Raw genomic sequence first — 18,058 nt, forward strand, 5'->3', positions numbered from 1 at the left:
TACTTCTCACGGTTCTGGAGCCCGGAAGTCCAAGGTCCAGGTGCTGGTCGATTAGGGGTCTGGTTACAGACAGCCCGCTTCTCTGCACCCTCACATGGTGGAGGGGGCGAGGGAGCTCTGTGAGGTCTCCTTTCTAAGGGCACAAATCCCATGCAGGAGGGCTCCACCCTCCCGACCCAGTCTCCTCCCAAAGGCCCCCACCTCCTAATACTGTCGTCTTATAAAGCATTAGGATTTCGACATGTGGATTTCGGGGAGATGCAGGAAGCACAGGAAGCGGGCTGAAGAGGACTCTTCATTTGTTTGAAGAAGCTTAGCAAGGAGCTAGCCTCCAGGGTACCCTCTGGTGTTCAGGCCCCATGCACTCCCCTCCCACATGGAATAGGACTCATCTGTGAAAATAAGACAGAAATGGTGGGGGTGTCTTCTGAGGCTTAGTCATCAGTCTGGGAGAAGCTGGCCATGTTGTGAGGAAGCCCAGGACAGGTCCACGTGGTGAGGAGCTGAGGCCGCCCGCCCAAAACCATGTCACTAAGCCTCAAAGTGGCTCTTCCAGCCACCGTCAAGTTTCCCGAGGACCTGTAGCCCTGGCCGAGAGCTTGACAGCAACATCCCGAGACCCCTGGCCGGCATCACCAGCTCACTCACTCCCAGATTCCTGACCCACAAACTCCGGGAGAGAAAAGAAATGGCAATTGTCTTCAGCCACTAAGTTTTAGGGTAATTTGCTACAAAGCAATACATAACTAACACTATCGCCCTGGCTAGTGTGGCTCAGCACCGGCTTGTGAACCAAAAGGTGGCTGGTTCGATTCCCAGTCAGGGCCCATGCCTGGATTGCAGGCCAGGTCCCCAGTAGGGGGTGTGCAAGAGACAGCCACACATTGATGTTTCTCTCCCTCTGTTTCTCCCTCCCTTTCCTTTTCTCCAAAAATAAATAAATAAAATCTTTTTTAAAGAAATAACTAACACTCTAGTAGTTACTGTGCAAAAACCCCATTCCAAAGCACTGAACGTATTGGAACACATTTAATCCTCTGAGCAACTGATTGTGCTCTTCCTCATCTCCTGAATGAGGAAACTGAGGCACAGAGAGGTGTGGTGACTTGCCTGAAGTCACACAGCTTGTGAATGGTGAAGTGAGGGTTTGAACCCAGCCTGTCTAAATCCAGGGTGGCTTTTCCCAGTTGTGGGTGAACATCCTATTCTTCCCCGGAAGAAGCTGAAATCTCCACAAAGCCCAAGAGATCCTCAAAGAGCCCCAACATTTAAGGGGTGAGAAAAAGGAAGAACAGACTGGGGTGCAGGGTGTGAGGAGAGAGCAGAGACTATGAGTGTAGAATGTGGGGTGGGGGAGGGGTTCCCCTCGCTTCTGTGCCCAGATTACGGGCACTTGGATTCAAAGTTCACCTTTGCCTGCCACTCCCCTGTGTTCCCTCAGTCAGGTGACTTGACCCTTCTGTGCCTCGGTTTCCCCATCTGCATGATGGGAATGGTGAGAACTGGATGAACACCTCTTGGGGGTTGTGGTAAGGATTGAACACCTTAGTCCACAGGTTAATCAGGCTGGCGCAGGCCTGGGGGAGCCAGCTCCCAGGGAGGCGTGCTGGGGCCCGCTCTGGTCGGGGTTCGGGGGGGAGGTAATGGGCAGGTGTGGCTGCGGCACAGCCGGCAGCTGAGCTCAGCGTCTGGCTGTGCGGACATGGCTGGGTCAGGGTTTCAGGGCCGCCCCGCCAGACCTCTCCTGCTGCTGCTGCTGCTGCTGCTGCTGCTGCTGCCCCAGGGCCTGACAGAGGGACCCCTGGTGTTCGTGGCTGTGGTGAGGCGCCCCCACCCCAGCCAGGCCCCTCGCCTTCCCCAGGCTGGCCCTGATCTGGTCCCCTCCCCAGGTGTTCCGCCATGGTGACCGGGCCCCGCTGGCCTCCTACCCCACTGACCCGCACAAGGAGGTGGCCTCCAGGCTGTGGCCGCGAGGCCTGGGCCAGCTGACCTCGGTAAGGAGCTGGGGTGGCTGTGAGTGGTGGGGCCAGGCAGGGAGGGGTCTGCTGAGCCTACTCTGTCCCCAGGAGGGGGTCCACCAGCAGCTGGAGCTGGGTCGCTTCCTGAGGAGTCGCTACGAGGCCTTTCTCAGCCCCGAGTACCAGCGGGAGGAGGTGCTGCCCTGTTGACCTTCACCTGGCCGCTTGACCTCCCACCTCTGACCCCCACCTGACTCCAGTGCTCTCCCTGGGCCTCCACCTCTGTCTGGCCTTGGATTCCCATCAACCTCCTCTGCACCCTATGTCTGATCTCTGACCCTGAATCATTGACTAACCCACTCCAACCTCTGACCCCATCCCAATCTGAGTCACACCTTGACCTCTTACCTCTGACCTCCAACAACTGTGACTTTATTTTCTGGCCTTCACCTCTGTCTTCCCACTCTCGCTGACACCAGCCAGACCTGCTCTCCAGGCTTTCACGCCAAAACTTGACTGATTCTGTCATTGACTTTCTTTGAATCAACTTGCCCTCCTGACCTCTGACCTCTGACCCCTGATAGGCATGTACTGAACTCTGACCCCACGTCTTCCATCCCACTCTACTAATCTTGACTTCCAGCTTCCAGCCAACATCCATTCTGATCTTGCTTTTTGACTTTTATTGACTCAACAGACCCCCTTAATCCTACACCTCCGAATCTGACTTCCTGCCATTGTCCTCTGAACCTTGACCCCAACTTCCAACACTGAAGCTTAGACACTCAAATCTGCCCTGATATTTCGACTCCCAAGCTTTTGGTTTGCCCCTGCTGCCGACCTCTGACTCCGACTGTGGTCCCCTTGCCTGCCCACCCCGCCCCCAGGTGTACGTCCGCAGCACAGACTTCGATCGGACACTGGAGAGCGCACAGGCCAACCTCGCTGGGCTGTTCCCCGAGGCCGCCCCGGGGCACCCCGAGGCCGCCTGGAGGCCCATCCCTGTGCACACAGTACCCGTCACTGAGGACAAGGTCAGGGGACTGGACAAGGCCGCGGGTGGGAGGGGTGGAGAGAGGCAGAGACCCTGAGGAGAAGGCCAGAGCAGCAAGACCATCCCGGGGTGGAGTTCTCCAGATGGGGGAGCCACTGTCCCCAGCTGCGCAGCCAGAGCCAGGGCCACCCAGCCCTGGCTCCCCCACCCTGGCCACGCTGCTGTCCTCTCTGAGCCTCCGTTCCCCCCAGCTGCTGAGGTTCCCCACGCGCAGCTGTCCCCGATACCGTGAGCTGCTGCGTGAGGCCACAGAGGCTGCCGAGTACCAGATGGCCCTGGAGGGCTGGACGGTGAGCAGGGCGGCAGGACGGGGCAGGGATGGGGTGGGGAGGTCTGGCCCCTCCCCCTCACCTGGCCTGGTCCCTCCAGGACTTCCTGACTCACCTGGAGAACTGCACGGGGCTGTCGCTGGTCGGGGAGCCGCTCCGCAGGGCGTGGAAAGTTCTGGACATGCTGATGTGCCAGGTCAGCCTCTGCCCCACCCCCTCAGCCAGGGGGTGTAAGGGCGCCTTGTCTCAAACCCCAGCTTTGCTGCTCAATACCCATGTTCCCCTCAGGCAAGTCCCTTGACCTTTAGTGCCTCAGGTTCCCCATGTGCACGATGGGACTGGTGACCCTGGGATGAACACCCCCTGGGGCTGCTGAGATTAAGACAGCTTAATCCCTGCCATGAGCTTAGAATAGTGCCTGGTACTCGGTGAGGCCAGCACCTGGGCTCGAGGTTACCTGTTTGCGGTTTCTCCCTCATGGTTCCTTTGCCCCAGAAGCACCCCGATCCAAACCCAGGCAGCAGGAGCTGACTTGAAACTCGTGATGCTCCTCATACGGAGCTTCAGGGTCCCTCCCGCTCCGCGTCGGGGGACTGTCCCTAATTGCACAGTGGGACTAGCAATGTGCGAGACTACGGGGCTGCCCTGGGCCCCGCAGGGAGTTACGAGGTGTGTGGTCTCAGCACCAGCCGACCTGTCAAAAATGCCAAACGTCCGAATCCTGAAACACCTCGGGGCCCTAGGGTTCAGATAAGGGCTTCTGGACTGGCAACGATGGTGATTACTAATAATTGCCCAAGCCACAACTTCCTGACCAGCCCCAGCCCATGAGGGGTTCCGATGGGGGTGAGGTGGAGAGAAGATTGCAGGGAATGGAGAGGAGCACAGACGTTGGGGAGGACAGGACATCCCAGTCATGTCGTCCTCTCTCCGTGTCTCTCCCCAGCGAGCCCACGGTCTCCCCCTCCCATCCTGGGCCTCTCCAGACGTCCTGCGGACCCTAGCCCAGATCTCTGCTTTGGATATCGGGGCCCACATGGGCCCACCCCGGGCGGCAGAGAAGGCCCAGCTGACAGGGGGTGAGGTGTGGGGCTGGGAGGCTGGGCCGCTTCCCTCTGGGGGTTCTCAGCACCCCGGTTTCGCACTCTCAGGGATACTGCTGGACGCCATCCTGGCTAACTTCTCTCGGGTCCAGCGCCTGGGGCTGCCTCTCAAGATGGTTATGTACTCAGCTGTGAGTCTTCGGGAAGGGAGGCAGCCAGGGCCAGGTGGGCGCAGGGATGCGGGGCTGGGCGGTTTGGCTGAGGAAGAGCCAGTGGTAGAGGGGGACCCTCAGCCCACTGGTTTGGGTCCCGTATCTGCAAACCATCCTCTTGGACTCTATGTCACTAGAGGTATAGAGCCTGCAAGGAGGGAGGAGGTGGCGTTCTGAGAGAAATTACCTCTTCTGGAAGGGCGGGCCATTTCATGGAGCTATCCAATGTCGCTTCATGGTCCGTTTGACCAATCGTTATTGAGTGACTACCTGTAAACTGGCCCGGCCTGCCTCCAGGGTGAGCAGGTTGGGGTTGGGGCGTGCATCTGGGAGGAGGCTGCGGGATGCACGAGGCTGGAGTTGGGGGGAAGGAGGCACCCGGCGAGGAGCCGGCTCAGCTCTGATCCGCCGGCAGCACGACAGCACCCTGCTGGCTCTCCAGGGCGCGCTGGGCCTCTACGACGGCCACATCCCGCCCTATGCCGCCTGCCTCGGCTTCGAGTTCCGGAGGCACCTCGGGGACCCGGACGGAGACAAGGGGTGAGGAGCGGTGGCCCTGGGACTGCGCAGGGCAGACGGCTCACGCGGGAGGAGGGATGGGGAGCCGGCCCGGGGCGCCGCCGCGCGGAGCTGGACAGGTGGCAGTCAAGAGCACCGTTATTTCGGGACTGAAGGTCGGTGTCAGGGAGGCGAGTAGGCGCCCGCCGGCCACCGCCTCCTGCCTCCCTGCAGGAACGTCACCGTCTCCCTGTTCTACCGCAACGACTCCGCCGGCGCACCCCTGAGCCTCGGCCTCCCCGGGTGCCCAGCGCCCTGCCCGCTGGGCCGCTTCCGCCAGCTGACCGCCCCGGCCCGGCCTCCGGCTAGCGGGGTCCCCTGCCACGGCTCCCACGAGCCTGCCGCTCCCACGGGTGAGGCCTCGGCGTTGGAGTGGGGGCAGGAGGGGTACGGTCCCGAGACTGACCCCTCCCGTTCTCCCTGCAGCCGCCGTGGTGCCCCTGCTGGCTGGGGCTGTGGCCGTGCTGGCGGCGCTCAGCCTGGGGCTGGGCCTGCTGGCCTGGAGACCCGGCTGCCTGCGGGCCTGGGGAGAACCCGTGTGAGCCGCGGAACAGGGCACCCCGTCCCCACCGCTGCCCCTGGACCCCAACATGTCTGCTCACCCACTGCGCTGGCTCCCGTGACTTACTCTGTCCGCCTGCGCGCGTGCGGGGCGCCGAGGGCACCAGGGCCTGGAAGCCCAGAGCGTTTCTGTGGGAGCGTGCACCTGTGTGCATCCGTGTGCACGTGCACGGCCTGTGCACACACGTGCATGTGGTCCGAGAGTCGACATCGGTGTGAAGGTTTCTGCACTTTTAATGTATGCGTGCAGGGAGACTGTATGTGTTGCTGCGTCTGTGCATGTCTGTGACAGGCATGTGTGGCCGTGTTGGTATGTGCGTAGTGCCCATGTGAGGCATGTGTATGGGCATATTTATGTTTCCCCACATGCATAACAGCAGGGGTGAGGACATGGGGCTCCTGTTAGTTGCAGGCGTGGCACATGTGTTGTGTGGGGCCCACGTGCCCGTGATGCCTGGCAAAGCTGTGGCTGCTCCGGGAGACCCTCTGTGGGTCCCACGCCACTCAGACTCAATGCCCTGGAGCTGAGCGGCTCCGGCAGTTCCCTCTGCTCCTCAGGGTGCGGGTCAGGCCTGTCTTGTGCAGGGAGAATCCAAAGCTGAGCTGGCCCCAAGGCTGGGCAGTCAGCACTGCCCCTGAGGCTGTGTGACTCTGGGTAGGTGACTGGCCTCTCAGGGACCCCAGCCCATCTAGCAAAGCCATCAGACCGCATGGCCTCTGAGACTGACCTCTAGGGACTGGCAGAGGTGCGGCTGGTATCCTTCTCTCAGGGATGCCACTTGGCCATTTGAGTAAAATGTACAACGCAGGTCCCAGTCACACCGGCCACATTTCCACTGCTTGTCAGCCGCCTGTGGCTGCAGCACTGGGCGGTGCTGCAAGCCACCGCACACCTGGGGGTAACACCGCAGGCCTTGTGGGGCTGGGTGCGGCCCAGGTGCGGTTCTGGGCCAGCACTTGCACTCTTGTGTTCAACCCTCCACACTGCCCGGGAGGCTCTGCCCACCCCGCCCACGGGCCAGGTCGGGCTCCCTGAGGCTGGGGAAGTCTCCTCCTGGTGTGGCCTTGCCCTACACGTGTGGCCCTATCAGGCAAATGTGAAACACCCCAAATTAGAACACTGCGGGGTGGGGGAGCCTGGTGTGCAGCGGCCACTCCTCTGTCACTTGGTGCCCATTCCAAGTGGTCAAGTTGGAGGGTCAGAGGAGGGGGGGGTTGTGGCTGGAAGTCATTTCCAGCTACCAGGGCCTTTCCAACCTCCACTGGGAAAATCAGGGTCCAGGCCCCCCAGGACTGAGAGGAAAAGGGCTGGGGCTCCCAGTGCAGCCTCACCCTGGTCTGCCCAGTCCCCAGCATTGAGGGCAGGGGACTAGGCCTTGGACCCTAAAGGTAGCTTTGCCAAGAGTCCTCAGACACCCTACCATCCCACCCATCATTGTTCCTGGAGGTGCCCTGTGTCCTTCTGGGACCTGGGCTGAGACCCAACTTCTTGCTAAGATCCAGGGAGGACCCAGCTAGCTCTGGCAGGTGCCCCTGCTGCTGTGAGTGGGTCCTGTGGGCGGACCCTCCTCCACACACCCCTGGGAACACCTGTGGAGAGCCAGGCCTCCCCTGCGCCGGCTGCTGTGCAGACCATCTCTGCCCTGTGATGTTCTGGGTTCGCCTTTGCAGGGGGCTGTGTGGAACACCAGGGTCCACAGGTGGCCATGTGCTATGTGAGCGCCTCCCCGCCGCCCCAGGGTGCTCAGCACCGACAGCCAGGGCTGTCCGTCCTCACAAAGGGCCCAGACGCTGAGCAGAGGCCACATGTGCTGCTGGAGAAACCGGCTAAGGCTGGCCTGGCCGTTATTTCCCCAAGCGAGCAAGGAGGTCTGCTTCAGAAGGGAAAGGAATTACAAAATAGGTCTTTTTTTTAAAAAGAGATTTTATTTATTTTCAGAGAAGGGAAGGGAGGTAAAGAGGGAGGGAAACACATCCATGTGTGAAAGATATGGTGACTGGCTGCCTCTTGTACGGCCCCCACTGGGGGCCTGGCCAGCAACCCAGGCGTGCGCCCTGAGTGGGAATCAAACCGCTGACCCTTTGGTTCACAGGTCGGCACTCAACCCACCGAGCCATGGCAGCCAGGGCTACAAAACAGTCTTATAAAACAGTCTTACAAGAAAAACTATGACAAGAGGAAAGAGGGTCCCAAAGTGTATATATGCTTAAAGTATTAAGTAAAAACAATGCATTAAAAACAAATACACAAAAAGCCCTTAGGAAAAGGGGCACAAACTTCATTCATGGTGTGGGCCAGGGGGCCTCCCCCCTGGGCCTGTAGTGCTTTGGGGGACCATGGGGCAGAAGGGTGGCCACCCACCCTTCTTAACACCTGGGCTGAAATGTCCGCCTGCTGGGGTCTCCAAGGAACCTCCGTGTGCCCAGCCAGCGGGCTTCCCGCCACCTGCTCCGGCCGGTAATGCTCATGGAGTGGCTAGGGGCTGGGACACATCCTTCTGGGCTCCTCAAAAACTATGTGGGGGTAGCCTGCCCCCAGGAAGCCCAAGAGCAGGTGGGGGGCCCCTCAGTCCACCTCAGGGATGCTCAGGGCTTGGCGTCATGCCTCCGAGGACTCAGCTCCCCGGGGGCCCCCTCCCTGCCGGGCTCCTAGTCAGGGCACATGGGCTGCTCCTCCCCGCAGGCCTGGTCAGAGTAGGCACACGGCGCGGGCTGCTCCTCTCCCAGCATGTAGGCCAGATGGCTCTGGCAGCCCTTGGCCTCTTTGACGTACAGCTCCAGGAGGACCTTGGTGGGCTGCTTGTCCACCTTCTCCTTGGGCACACCGTGGCTCAGGAGCCAGCCCAGGAGGTCCTTGCGCGTTGGGTTGGGTCCCAGCATGAGCTTGGCACGGCCCGGCTGATTGTGGCGCCAGAGCAGGCCAATGTCCGCGATGGCCCGGATCTGCATCACCGCCTCCAGCACCGTCATGCCCTTGACCAGCACGCTGACCAGCGTGACACGCAGCTCAGGGGGTGCAGCCATCAGCAGGTGCCGCTGCAGGTGGTGCGTGAAGGGTAAGTCCTCGGGAGCAGGCCTCGGCAGCTGCTCGGGCACAGGGGACGAGGCGGACTCGTGGTAGATCCAGGCCAGCATGCCCAGCTCGCGCACCAGCTGGATGCCTTCCTCCATGGTGGCCCAGGGCCGGAAGGGCAGCTCGGCGCCCTCGAAGTGCAGGAAGGACTTCCAGCGCTGGCGCCAGGCAAGCAGCAGCCAGGCGAGCAGCATCTTGCAGCCGCCCTGCAGGCCCTTGCAATGGTGGTTGAAGACAGCATCGCTGGTCAGGGTGCCCAGCAGCGTCAGCTCCTGGGCCGTCAGGGACAGGGCCGAGCCACCCTGGTCGTACACGCGCAGGATCCAGGAGGTCATGAGCTCGTTGGGGTTCTGCTTGAAGCGCTGCGAGATGGCCAGGAGTTCAGTGTACTTGTAGTAGTCGTCCCCCAGCCCCGCCTGGGTGGGCGCCAGCGCTCTCTTGGCCATGGTCACGGTCACAGTCGCCCTGGAACAGCAGGCAGCCTGAGGGATGTTGCCACAGGAGCTGTCATCAGGTGGGGGAAACAGGTACAGCCCTCAACACCCGCCCAGAGCTGGTACCCCTCAGACCCCTGGGTGTCAAAGGTCCCAGGGGGCACAGTGTCCTCATGGGAGGTCAGCGCCCAGTGCTGGACATCATGGGGGCCCCAGCCTCAGCCCTTTTGGGACCCCTGACACAGAATGTCTCCCTGCAACGCCCCCACCCCCTCCTTTGTACACTTCCCTTCGCTCCCCCCACAACCCCACAGCGTTACTGTGAAGAGTCAATGAACTGAGGGCTGAGAACGGTGCCTGGCTCAGCCTAACTGCTCCACATTCGCCTTCACACCACCGCCAAAGTGCATACATTCCAAGTACAGACGGGGGAGCCCGTCCTGCTCTTACCGAGGGATGGATGGGCCCTTCCGCTCCTGGAGGAACTGCCTGCAGGAAGAAGTGGGGGTGGGGGGATGGCGGCATGAGATGAGTGGGGTGCAAGGCAACCACACCCCCGTCTGCCCCTCCCCAGAACCGGGGCCCCTCAGACTCCTGGGTGTCAAAGGTCCCAGGAGGCACTGTGTCCTCAGGGAAGGTCAGAGCCCAGTGCTGGACATCATGGAGGCCCCATTGCCCTAGTCCCTGCCCTCACCCAGGTCCCAGAGCTATTGGCCAGAGCACTAAGGGGACGACACAGACAAGAACTCAAGAGACCCAGGCAGGAAAAATGACCAACAGTTGGCTCCTGACCTGCCAAGAGGCAACCCCCATAGCCTGCCTCTGACACCACACCTCCCCATGGCCACCTCTCAGTGGCTTAACTCTGGATGTCACTTCTTGTGTGACCTGCAGCAGCTGCCCTCAGCCCCAGCGCTTAAAATAAACATAGGTTCGCCCTGCAGACAAGAACCCAGGGAGACGAAGGGGGCGCCTCCTGTGGCTCAGCTCCCAGGTGGCCAGACGAGGCCCCGCAGCACCTGCTCTGCCTGCGCCTCAGGCCTGCTTTCCCCACCCAGCTCTCTGAAGCCTCCAGCTCTGGGAGAGTCCTGCATCGCTCTTCCCTGCTCTCTAACTTGGGGAACCCGCTGTACCAGAACCTTCTGGGAGCCAAGGAAAGGTTATTCGCCTTTCATCGGGAGGCAGGGAGGATCTGGTGATTTAGAAAAAGTGGTGTGAGCTACTCTTTAGCAGGCAGAAAGGCTTAAACCCAAGGCTTGTGTAGGAAGGTGCTGTCTGGAAGACAAAGACACTATTCAAATTTACATAAAATTAAGAAATCTGGTTCCCAGGGGCACTAGCCACACTTCCGGTGGTACTCAAGAGCCACACGTGGCCAGTGGCTACTCAACTGGACAACACAGAACAGAGCGCCTGTCAGACCAGGCTGCCTTAGAAATCAAGACACATTCCATGACCCTCTTCCCCAGCCTGCCCTGGACATCCTGTTCTTCCTCCTCCCCCCACCCAGCTGGCACCTTCGGTCCTCCACACTTCCCCAGAAAGTCCCCCAGGGGGCAATGAATGTGCAGAGCCCTGCAGAGGATGCCTGGGCGAAGAGTGTCAGCCCACCAGAGAGACAGTTAGTGCCCCGGAACCTGAGCTTACCCAGAAAGCAGTTTCTCCTCCCTGAAGGGCCGCTGAGAACTGGGAGAAGACTTCCTGTCTGATTTCCCTGCAGCCAGCTGGTGTTCCCGCCACTGCGGACATCCAAGGCACAGAGCTGAGAACACCTGCCTCTTATTGGATACCACATATCCAGGCCTATTTTGTGATTTAGGTCTTTGAAACACTCGTGAAACATTTGCCAGATACACTGTGTCCCTTTAACAACATCTACTGTGTCAAGAACTGTAACTGTTTTTGTGCATTTGACTCACAGGAAGCTGTCTCAGCTTGTCTAAAGATACACTCTACCCCTAGTCAGTCTACCCCTAGGCACTGACAGAGATAAAGCCGGGAGCCATTCAGTTTCTTCTGTTAAGTCTGAAAATTGGACTTCTGGTTAGCCCCCCACTTCAAATACATGTGTATTTATCCCTTTCAGAGCCTGTGTATTTCACTCAATTCAACCCTTGGTGCCCACCTCCCCCTAGCTGTGAGGGGACAGACTCCTGTCCCTTGTGCTCCCCACATGTGGTGTCTGCTCTACAGGCACAGAAACTGAGGCTCAGGAACACAGTCGCTTGGCTGACACCTTCAAACCCACAAACAGCAGTGCTGGGGTTTGTATGTAAATACTGAACATGACTGTTGGCATATAAATTAGGCCCCAAGGATACGTGAAGTCACTCAAAACGTGGGAGACTTTAGACCTGGGTGGGTCAGGGAATGGGAGCAAGGGTTCTTACCCAGACCGGGTGGTGGTGGGTGGCTCTGGACGCTTGAAGAGAGAAACCTGTAACACAGGAAGAACTTGGTGAGGGTGGGTGAAGAAACCAGTCTGGGCGTCCAGAAAACATCCAAACCAGGGCCCCTCAGACCCCCAGGTGTCAAAGGTCCTGGGGGGGCACTGTGTCCTCACAGGTGGTCGGAGCCCAGTGCTGAACATCATGGGAGCCCCGGTCTGCCCTCAACCAGCCCCCGAGGCCACTCACCTTCAGGGACAGAGACCATGCTAATGGCATTTAGAGACCGGCAAACATTAGGGGTGACAATGGCATTATCACCAAGTAGAAAATGTTATTTTTGGTACATAAGTGGTAACTCTTTTGGATGAAATAAGAAATTTACTTTCAAAACACTAAGCAGAAACAATGCAGACACAGTGAAGTTACCACTGTTAAGAAACTCAGCTCGAGGGAGTTCTGGCTGGGTCACAGGGAGATAGAAGATCAGCACACTGCCCGCAGGCTGCGAGCCCTGGCCAGGGCGTGGCATGCATTGCTCAGCAGCCAGGAGACAGAAGCCCAAGACCTTAGGGCCCTATGAGCCCAGAACTAACACGTAACAAACTATGTGGAGCGACTGTGTCAAAATGATTCCTGAAGGTGAGCACAGGCCTCGTTTACTTCCTCTTAAGAGCATTCCTATCTGCTTCTCAGAAACAGACCAGTAATTCACTTAAGAGTCCCCACTCCCAGTTTTTCCTTAGTGACCCCTGGGACCCTAACCGCCCCCCGCCCCGACTCCAGAGTCTTTGGTCAAGGTTGCAAAAAAATGCCAGCCTCCTCGGATTGGAAAAACTGGAGCGATGTCTTAAGGAAGGCACATGCATCCAGCACCGGGTGGAAAAATCTCAGACCTCGCTGTCACACGCGCTCGCCTCCCCACCCACCCACCGAGAAAGATGGACAAGATGGCGCAGCCCCGCGACGTGGGCCGCAGACATGGCGTAGCCAGTTTGCGGTGCAGACAAAGAAGGGCTAGCCCCGGAGGCTCCCGTTGGCTCCGGCGGCAAGAGTCCTCCCGGCTGTAAACACCTCCAAAGAGCCACCACCCGCTCCAGATGCCATCGCCCGCCCCGCGGGGGTACCCCCGGCCTCGCCTCCGAGCGCGCGCAGGGCCACTACGAAGGCCGTGCTCCCACCCACTGCGACGAGGCCACTCCGTCGCAGCCCCGGGCACCGCATTACACGGGCGGCCCAGGCCCCAAAGACCCGGGAAGATACCAGAAACTTAAAGACACCTCACCCAGCCTCCACTTTCTTCAAAGTGTATGCGGGTTGCCTCGTGTCCGTTCTTATAGCGCGCGCCGATCGCAAGGCCCGCCCCACGGCCAGCCCGGACTCCGCCCCGCGGCATCTAGTGTCCCCGCCGGTGCCGGAAACCCCGCTTTGTTGCTTGGGGACAGGACAGTGTCTCTCCCACTAGAAACTTCCTGACAAGGGCCTAAGATGTTGTCTCTGGAGGCATAGAAAAACAAGCGAGGAACTGTCGCCTCCCGTTGTCTTGCCAGGGGCGTCAGGCAATTCTGTGGATGGCCCCCAAGGCGGACCTCGAAGGGCAAGGACCCCGAGTATGGGCGGGGCCAGAAAGGGAAGCCGCTGGAATTGCCTTCGTGACAGGGGCGGCTGAAGGGGCGGGGCTGACCCAGACGAAGTCCCACCCCCACGCAGTCGGAGGTGGGGCCAGAGCTGAGATTGATAGGGGCGGAGTTCTGGGAGATAGCCCGCGTGGTGCAGACTTAAGAGGTGGAGCTGGGATATCAGGACGGGATTGTTAGACTTTGGTTCTGAGGAGGCTGGGGGGTCCTGGACTCCCAGGCCCGTGGGAGGAGGCGCTGAGAACAGGACCCCTGCGGCGGAGGCAGCACCGGATTTTGGGGCTCACTTCCCGGTTTAGATCATCGAAGACCTGGGAGCTTGGATTCTTGGTAGGATTCGAGATCTCAGGAGTGTCTTTCAACAGACATCATTGCAAACATTTTTTTCAAAGATAAAGACCGTGAAACTTCTGTATACCAAATCCACTCACCAGAGGTCGCCACTGTTACCAAATTGGTGTGGATTCTCTATAGCTACACACATGCACGCACGCGCGCGCGCGCACACACACACACACACACACACACACACACACACACACACGTATTCCCTCGTTTGAATGGAACGCATTTTGTTTGGCTGGGACTCCTGGTCATTTGGGTTTTTTTCTTCTTTCTAGTTGGCAGACTCATCCCGGGAAGCCTGTAGTCTGAAGTGAAAGGAAGAGACGCAGACTCCTGTCTTAGGAAAACGGGGCGTTTCCTACCCCGTCCTCTCGCAGAGTAAAGCAAAATCCTCACTGCGGCCACAAGGTGGAGAGTGACCTGGTCCCCCTCCCCCTCCCGTCTCCGTCTCCTCTCTGCGTTTGTCTCCTTCCTCTCTCCCTCCTGCTCAGGCTACGCCCGCACGTTGGTTTCCCTGGTCTACTAGGAACCTGCCAAGGACATTTGGGCCTCAGGACCTTTGCATCCGCTGTTCCCTCTGCCTGTAACTCTTTTCCCTAGTTGAACCCCATGCTCTCTTCGTCTCTTCGGTCATGATTCTGCTCGGATGTCACCTTCACATAGAGCCCCATAGCTTTGCTCTATAAAACAGAACCCCTCCTTCCCAGACTGGTCTCCCTTCCACGCCTTTATTTCTCTTCATAGCACGTGTCTTCTAACATACTTAACTCTTTGTGGATAGATATATGTATATAATTATATTAAAATTATATTAATTATATAAAAATTTTATATATATATGTATATATATATATACACACTTTTTTTTTGGCCTCCCAGTTGAAATGTCACTTCCATAACAACAAGGATTTGGGTCCAGTTTGATCATTGCTATAGACCCAGGGTCCGGCACATAGTTACAGCTCAGTCTGTGTTAAAAACGAACAACTTTGAGCCCTGTCTGGGTGGCTCAGTTGGTTAGAGCATCTTTCCAATATGCCAGGGTCACAGGTTCAATTCCCGATCAGGGCAACCAACGAATATGTAAAGAAGTGGAACAACAAATCTCTCTCTCCCTCCCTCCCTCCCATCCTCTCTCTCTTTTTCTCTCTCGAAAATCAATAAAAATTAAAAAAAAATTTTTTTAAAGTAAAGGATGAAGCCCAAAGGCCTTGGGGAGAATCAGCTATACAATAAACATTGATTGAGCACCAGCTGTACTCCAGGAACCATCGGCCCAATTCTTTGCTGACCTTGTGCATCAAGTCTCTTTCTCTTGCGTCCCTTCCCTCACCTCCACCCCTGAGTTCCGTCCTTTTACCCTAGAGGGCCCGAGGGATGGCCCCAGGGAGGGATGGCAACTCCACCAACACTTTTGAGGTACTGAGTTAAAAGGATGTTCTGGGCAAAAATATAGATTTAAAAATACTGATTAGTAATCTGAATGGGGGAGGTTCTTGGGGGATGAAAAAGGACCAGAGTCTTGGTAGGTAGAGGGGCCAGCGAGCAGGGTGGTCAGGCGCTTGGCAGGGAGCTGTGTGAACCAGCAGGCTGGAAGTAGGGTCGTTCCCGTGTCCTAAGTCCAGATGGCCTGGAGCGCCAGGATGGACCAGAAGTTAATGTAGTTCAGGAAGGAAAAGAAACCTGGGGGGAGGAGGGGAGAGAAAGCAGAAAGGTGACGTGTAGAGCTCGCCAGCCCAACCTTGATTGCAGTCCTCTCCCCAAACTCAATTACACCCCCTACCCTGTCCCCAAACCCCATTCCCTACACTGTTCCAAATCCATGAACTCATGTTCCAAATCCAACCCCATCCCCAATTCCATCTCACCCACTACCCTGTCCCCAGGCCCATCCCTAGACTTGAGCCCAACCCCCTCACCTACACTTCCCCCACCCCCATCTTCAAACCCAAACCTAACCCATCCCCTGCCCTGCCCCCAGTCCATTTTCTCACCCAAACCCAACCCCATCCTCATTCAGAACTCCTTCCCACTGGCCCCCAGATGTATCCTGGAACCACGCCCCCACCCAACCCCATCCCAGCCCAGACCCGTCATCAGGAAGAGGAAGATGCCCATCCATGCCAGGTAGAAGCTGCGCCCCAGCCTGTAGGTCATGCCTTCCTGCAGGAACTCATGGGCCTGCATCAGGTAGAACAGGACACCCAATGTAATGCTGGTCCCTGCATGAGCACAGGTGTTAGGAGGCTGGGCGGCAGGTGTGTGAAGCCCCGCTGCCCACAGCTGTGTGGCTGCCTGCTCTTGCTCATTCTTCTCCTACTTTCTTTCGCCTCCCTGTACTTCTGCTCGGAAGGAGGATAACAGCTCCTGTCCATGTCATGGTGGGTGACACTGGAAGTACAAATCTTGGTCTTTAAGCAGGCCATGGTGGTCTCAAAAACCACAGGCTTTGGGGCTGACTGCCTGGAGTTCATGAGCTCTTGTTCTGCCTCTGTCTCCCACCTCAGGGCAGCCACTCCAGGGCAGCCCCTGAATCTCTCTCTCTCTCTTAAAGATTTTACTTATTTAGTAAGAGGGGAGGGGAGGGAGAAAGGGAGAGAAACATCCATGTGTGATTGTCTCTCGTGTGCTCCCCACTGGGGACCTGCCTGCAACCCAGGCATGTGACGTGACTGGGAATCGAACCGGTAACTCCTTAGTTTGCAGGCCGGCACTCAATCCACTGAGCCACACCAGCCAGGGCACCACCCCATCTCTCTGAGCCTCCTTCACCTCATCTGTAAGGTGGGCATAAGCCCAGGAACCACCCCCTTGGCTGCCATGAAGAGTTATTGAGATCGGCACGTTTCCTGGCACACAGTGAGCTCTCAAGGATCGAGATTGATAGTTATTGTTACACTGGGTTTTTAGTTTGGGGCTTTTGAGGTAGTGGGAAAGAACTCTGTCATTCTGGATATATTTCACTATTTTGAAGTGATATGAATTAAAGATAATTTGTGAAAAGGAAAAAAATTTTTGCAGATAGTGGGTAGAGTACTGGGTAATTTTTTTCTTTATGTTATTGGGAAAAAAATATAGGAGGTGTTTTCCACTGAATTAAAAGGGAGAATAGGCAGAAATGATTTTCTTGCAGAAAAATGTCCTAGTTTAGCCCTGGCTGGTGTGGCTCAGTGGATTGAATGCTGACCTGTGAACTAAGGGGTTGCCGGTTCGATTCTCAGTCGGGGCACATGCCTGGGTTGCGGGCCAGGTCCCTAGCTGGGGGCGCACGAGAGACAACCACACTCTTTCCCTTTCTTCCTCCCTCCCTTCCACTCTCTCTAAAAATAAAATAAATAAAATATTAAAAAAAAGAAAAATGTCCTAGTTTAGAGGACATAAAACCGAGTGTTTTCTACCCTATGTACCTTATGTTTAAACAATCAGAAAAAGCTAATAGACAAACTGGACAAATAACACTTGCTAACAAGAAAATAGGAAGTCGAGTGGTCTCCCTTCTTGGCCTTACTATCATTCTCTAAAAACGTTCTCTTGATGCAACTGAAAATTGAGGTCAATTGCTACAAGCAAAGACAATATCCTTCATTTCCAAATTAAAGTGCTCCCCACTGCTTCCTTTTCTTAAAAGTGTGCTTTGGCGTGCAAGTGGAAAACTGAACTATTCTAATCGGAACGTAAGTTTTGAGTTATTGGGGTGGGGGCGGGGAGATGAGGACGTGCACCACAGCTATTACCGAGTACTGACATTTTCTGACTCAGTCCTCTACGTGGACTGAGTCAGACAGTCTCCATGTGGTTGGAAATTTCCCCCCATGCTACAGAAGAGAAAACTGTGGCTTAGAAAGATTAAGTAGCTTGAACAAAGTCACAGAGCTGGTGGTGGTGGTGAGACAGGATTTGGGATGGGGCTGGAGCTGGAAATGGAGTTGAGTACTGGGTAGAGGCTGAAGTCTGAGTGACAAGAATGGAGGCTGAGGTTGAGGCTGGCATTAGGTTGTGGCTGGAGATAAGGAAGGACTGGAGACCAGTAGGAGTATGGAGTCGGGAATGGGTTAGGTTGGATTTGAGAGCGAGGTTCACAGGTGGTAGAGATGGGGTTGCAGCTGGGTGTTGAGATTTGTAAAGGGGTGGAGGATGACTTAGGAATTGGAGAAAAGATTGAATGGGAATGGGAATGGGGGCGGGAATGGGGAGGTGGATGAGTTTGAGATTTGTTGGTGATGGAGATGGAAGGTGAAGTGGAGGCTTGTATTGGGGCTGGAGATGGGGTTAGGTTGAAATGTGGTATTTCTTACTGGGGTGGGTTGGGAGAGAGGGTTTGGATTGGGGCTGAGGATGAGGATGGAGAAGGCATTGGGGTGCGGTGGGGAGGGGGTGGAGGATCATGGTAGACACTGGGCAAAACACGTCATGTCTCGGTGTCCCTAACAGAAGGATCTCAGGGCCATGCCTGTCAGGACACTGATGATGATGCTGGAGAAGTCCAGAATGGGAAAGTTGGAGCTGCTGAAGAAGATGAGGTTTATG

General features: G+C 57.0%; 2 protein-coding genes and 3 non-coding genes across 6 annotated transcripts; 1 reads left to right on the forward strand and 4 right to left on the reverse strand.

Moving 5' to 3' along the window:
• The first annotated feature begins 1,702 nt into the window (after positions 1–1,702).
• Positions 1,703–5,636, forward strand: ACP4 (acid phosphatase 4). The gene is made up of 11 exons (XM_053915021.1): positions 1,703–1,819; positions 1,890–1,994; positions 2,067–2,153; positions 2,846–2,992; positions 3,204–3,302; positions 3,382–3,477; positions 4,228–4,360; positions 4,433–4,515; positions 4,952–5,076; positions 5,269–5,447; positions 5,521–5,636. Exons 1-11 carry the CDS (start codon positions 1,703–1,705, stop codon positions 5,634–5,636), a joined length of 1,287 nt encoding a protein of 428 aa, XP_053770996.1.
• Positions 5,637–7,577: 1,941 nt separating this feature from the next.
• Positions 7,578–12,888, reverse strand: LOC112310138 (Friend virus susceptibility protein 1). Of its 2 annotated transcripts, none has more exons than XM_024566376.3 (5): positions 12,835–12,888; positions 11,553–11,599; positions 10,810–10,901; positions 9,613–9,651; positions 7,578–9,210 (listed from the first exon to the last, which is right to left on the reverse strand). In XM_024566376.3, exon 5 carries the CDS (start codon positions 9,172–9,174, stop codon positions 8,305–8,307), a length of 870 nt encoding a protein of 289 aa, XP_024422144.2. In that variant the 5' UTR covers positions 9,175–9,210; positions 9,613–9,651; positions 10,810–10,901; positions 11,553–11,599; positions 12,835–12,888; the 3' UTR covers positions 7,578–8,304. The 2 variants fall into 2 exon arrangements, with proteins under 2 accessions (XP_024422144.2, XP_053770993.1); XM_053915018.2 differs by lacking the exon at positions 12,835–12,888 and adding an exon at positions 12,483–12,736.
• Positions 9,285–9,375, reverse strand: LOC112310256 (small nucleolar RNA SNORD88). The gene has a single exon (XR_002975368.1). It is a non-coding gene; the product is annotated as a small nucleolar RNA SNORD88 (small nucleolar RNA).
• LOC112310252 (small nucleolar RNA SNORD88) lies at positions 9,742–9,832 on the reverse strand. The gene has a single exon (XR_002975365.1). It is a non-coding gene; the product is annotated as a small nucleolar RNA SNORD88 (small nucleolar RNA).
• On the reverse strand, positions 11,672–11,763 carry LOC112310254 (small nucleolar RNA SNORD88). Its single transcript, XR_002975367.1, has one exon. It is a non-coding gene; the product is annotated as a small nucleolar RNA SNORD88 (small nucleolar RNA).
• Positions 12,889–18,058: the final 5,170 nt, after the last annotated feature.

The sequence above is a fragment of the Desmodus rotundus genome, chromosome 12 (genome assembly GCF_022682495.2).
Source record: "Desmodus rotundus isolate HL8 chromosome 12, HLdesRot8A.1, whole genome shotgun sequence".
In the NCBI taxonomy this organism is placed as follows: domain Eukaryota; kingdom Metazoa; phylum Chordata; class Mammalia; order Chiroptera; family Phyllostomidae; genus Desmodus; species Desmodus rotundus.

Bases quoted from the DNA above. Each gene is read 5' to 3' on its own strand.
- ACP4 (XM_053915021.1), top strand. From the start codon at position 1,703: ATGGCTGGGTCAGGGTTTCAGGGCCGCCCCGCCAGACCTCTCCTGCTG. The intron at 3,303-3,381 runs GTGAGCAGGGCG...TGGTCCCTCCAG, and splicing joins TGGCCCTGGAGGGCTGGACG to GACTTCCTGACTCACCTGGA. The intron at 4,361-4,432 runs GTGAGGTGTGGG...TCGCACTCTCAG, and splicing joins GAAGGCCCAGCTGACAGGGG to GGATACTGCTGGACGCCATC.
- LOC112310138 (XM_053915018.2), bottom strand. From the start codon at position 12,532: ATGTCTGCGGCCCACGTCGCGGGGCTGCGCCATCTTGTCCATCTTTCT. The intron at 11,600-12,482 runs GTGGGTGGGTGG...CCTGTGTTACAG, and splicing joins CATCTTGTCCATCTTTCTCG to GTTTCTCTCTTCAAGCGTCC. The intron at 9,211-9,612 runs GTAAGAGCAGGA...AACATCCCTCAG, and splicing joins AAGGGCCCATCCATCCCTCG to GCTGCCTGCTGTTCCAGGGC.